This window comes from Austrofundulus limnaeus, unplaced genomic scaffold, assembly GCF_001266775.1.
Source record: "Austrofundulus limnaeus strain Quisiro unplaced genomic scaffold, Austrofundulus_limnaeus-1.0 Scaffold2328, whole genome shotgun sequence".
Lineage (NCBI taxonomy): Eukaryota > Metazoa > Chordata > Actinopteri > Cyprinodontiformes > Rivulidae > Austrofundulus > Austrofundulus limnaeus.
In genome coordinates this window covers 5,675-8,448 of record NW_013954730.1, presented here as the reverse complement: position 1 = coordinate 8,448, position 2,774 = coordinate 5,675, and the positions used below count along the sequence as shown (strand labels likewise).

General features: G+C 39.0%; 1 protein-coding gene across 4 annotated transcripts in view; it reads right to left on the bottom strand.

Moving 5' to 3' along the window:
- LOC106510806 (immunoglobulin-like domain-containing receptor 2) overlaps nucleotides 1-2,774 on the bottom strand; it is a gene marked incomplete at its 5' end in the record, with an annotated part of 13,069 nt that overhangs the window by 5,177 nt on the left and 5,118 nt on the right. For 3 of the 4 annotated variants that reach the window (XM_013999527.1, XM_013999528.1, XM_013999529.1), the window contains 3 exon segments: nucleotides 165-293; nucleotides 1,314-1,481; nucleotides 1,560-1,706. In XM_013999527.1, coding sequence (XP_013854981.1) covers nucleotides 165-293; nucleotides 1,314-1,481; nucleotides 1,560-1,706 — 444 coding nt within the window. 4 annotated transcript variants of the gene reach the window in all.

The window sequence follows — 2,774 nt, the reverse complement described above, 5'->3', positions numbered from 1 at the left end:
GAACCAGCACTCTGCAGACAGAACCAGAGCATGCAGACAGAACCAGCACTCTGCAGACAGAACCAGAGCATGCAGACAGAACCAGCACTCTGCAGACAGAACCAGAGCATGCAGACAGAACCAGCACTCTGCAGGAGTAGCCCTGCAGGGTTGGTGAAGCTTACACTTTTGGCTGATGGGTCTAGATGGGTTGAAGTCAGCCAGCTGTTTCTCTATGTACTGCAGAACCCTGAGAGAGTTGTGGTCCTGTGGTGGAGGTACGCAGTACACAGCAGGCATGGGAACTGGAGATACTGGAACAATCATACTGTCAGTGATGTCATCAGACATCCATCCATCCATCCATCCATCCATCCATCCATCCAATTCTACTTTATTCCTCTATATTAATCTTTTATTGACCATCCATCTTTATGATTGATATTTTGTAGTTAATTAACTGAATTTTAGAAACAGTCTCATATCAGATACTTTGTGATTGAACGCAGTCCTTCACTTTAAAACAGAGAATCAAAAAGTCTGTTTAGTTTTACTGTTTGTTTCTAAAAACTTTTCCTTGTTTTAGGGGTATGACATCATATCTGGGGTGTGACCAGGTTCACTATAAAACCGTTGCTGTGACACATAACCGAGGCCATTTTTTGTCCCCTGGGACAGGATGGACCACAGCGCTGTGATGATCTTTACAAAAACATTCAGAGCTGAGAACTGGACCGGATTACTGCACCTGATTCTGAGTCTCATTGTACATGATTCCTTCCACATCCATCCATCTACCAATTCATCAATCCAACTAGAAACAAAATTTATCTACCAACTCATCCATCCATCCATCCATCCATCCATCCATCCATCCATCCATCCATCCATCCATCCATCCTCCATCCATCTACCAACCCATCCATCCATCCATAGGGTCATGAACACCAAACAGAAGGCCTTGTAAAGAACTACAGAAATCAAGTTAACTAGAAGAATGAGTGCCTTTAGTACATTAACTGTATCATTACATTAAATTAAAGACGTTTGTCATAAACCTTTGATAAATGCATTATTATAAGTTTGTATACATCAGCAACAGTCAGGGTTGAGTCTCTGCAGGTCCTATTTGTGGGTCAAAGTGAAGAAAAGTCTGGGACCCACTGATCTAAAACTCTTAAACATATGCAACAACAAAAAGAATCGCTTATAGATCATCGTATCTGATTTTGGTATAATGTAGACTTCACTCCCAAACATTGTATATTTTATTTGCATAATCTACCTATCGTTTAATTCATCTATTGAATTAAAAGATAAAAGTTAAACCTGACCTGCTGCGATCAGGCTGCCGTCTGAGGGTGGGACAGTAGAGACCTTGTCCACCAGAGACGGTGGAGCTATGGGGACCATGGCAGGAAGTCCAGAAACAAAGTACGGGGGGTAGGTTGGAGACTGAGGAGTGGAGCTGCCGGTCTTTATACCCTTACCTGCCTCGTACACTGAAAACAAAAAGCACAAGTTGATTTAGGAGCATCTAAAAGGCTGGTTCTTACCCAGCGTTTGGTGTTTGTACTCACGGTGTCGGGGGCAGCAGCACRTGTCGGGGCAGCACCAGCAGCTGACGTAGCAGCAGCAGGAGTGGGGACAACACTGACACCAGCAGACCCCCACCAACAGCAGGAACAAAACACTCCCAAGAACCACAGCTGCCACAAAGGCCCACTCTGCAAAAACACACAACCCTGCTAATCAAACAACAGTTTGAGTTCATCACTGTGGTTATTTAGCTTTAACTCTTAGTTTCATTTGTCCTGCTGTGGTGTCTAGGATTAGTTTGAGTTTTAATTTTGTTTTCTGTCCAGTTTGGTTTTCTAAATTATTCAACTGAACTTATTTCTAATGTTACACAACATGTCCCAGTTTGAAAGTTTACCACTGTGTTAACAAGTCACTGAAGTAACATCTGTCTTTCTTTTAAAAGTGACGCTGTTTAGAAACAAATGTTAGCATGACTTAGCATCTGGTTATTATAGAGCCTACTAACTAGCATCAACGTTATCTGCTCCTAATGTTACTTCATAAAGAGCAACAAAGAAGTAATAATTGGTACAATAACATCAAAGCTTTAACTAAACTATAAGTGTAAAAACAGCCTGTTGACTCTGGAGTTTTAGCAGATAATGAATTATTTATAAATGTACTACAGTTGTGTATTTGTGGTCTGGAGTCGTGTTTTTAAATAATCTGGTTTATTAAAGATATACGAGCTGAAAAAGCTGATTCAGCCTGAAAACAGGATACAAGTTTGTTTCAACACAAAGAAGTTCAATGAAATACAACAAAACTAAAGAATTATTCTCTTATTTATTCAGAATAGTGGCTTTTTTTAAACTATATGTTCATAAAATCTGACAATACAGAAAAGAAAAACTACCTGATAAAACCTGATAAACAAACTGTTTTGATACAAAAAACAAAAACAAAGATAAAGTTTTTATCTTCATGAAAGAACAATTTGCTCCACGACTGAAAGCTTCTTGAAGGACGGAGGAGTTTAAGTTTTCTTSTATTTCCTGTAAAAACAGGAGGCTGAGAATCTAAACACAGAGAAATTATAAATATGAAAGAAGACACCAGACTTATTGTTTTATTTCTAAACTGTTTTCATGAAGCAACATTGTCCCTAAATCTGATTAAACTGACGAAAACAAAAAAAACAGACTTTCCATTGACTTCCATTCATTTTTTTGGAAATTTTATAGCCTAACCCTGACCATTTAATAATATAATAA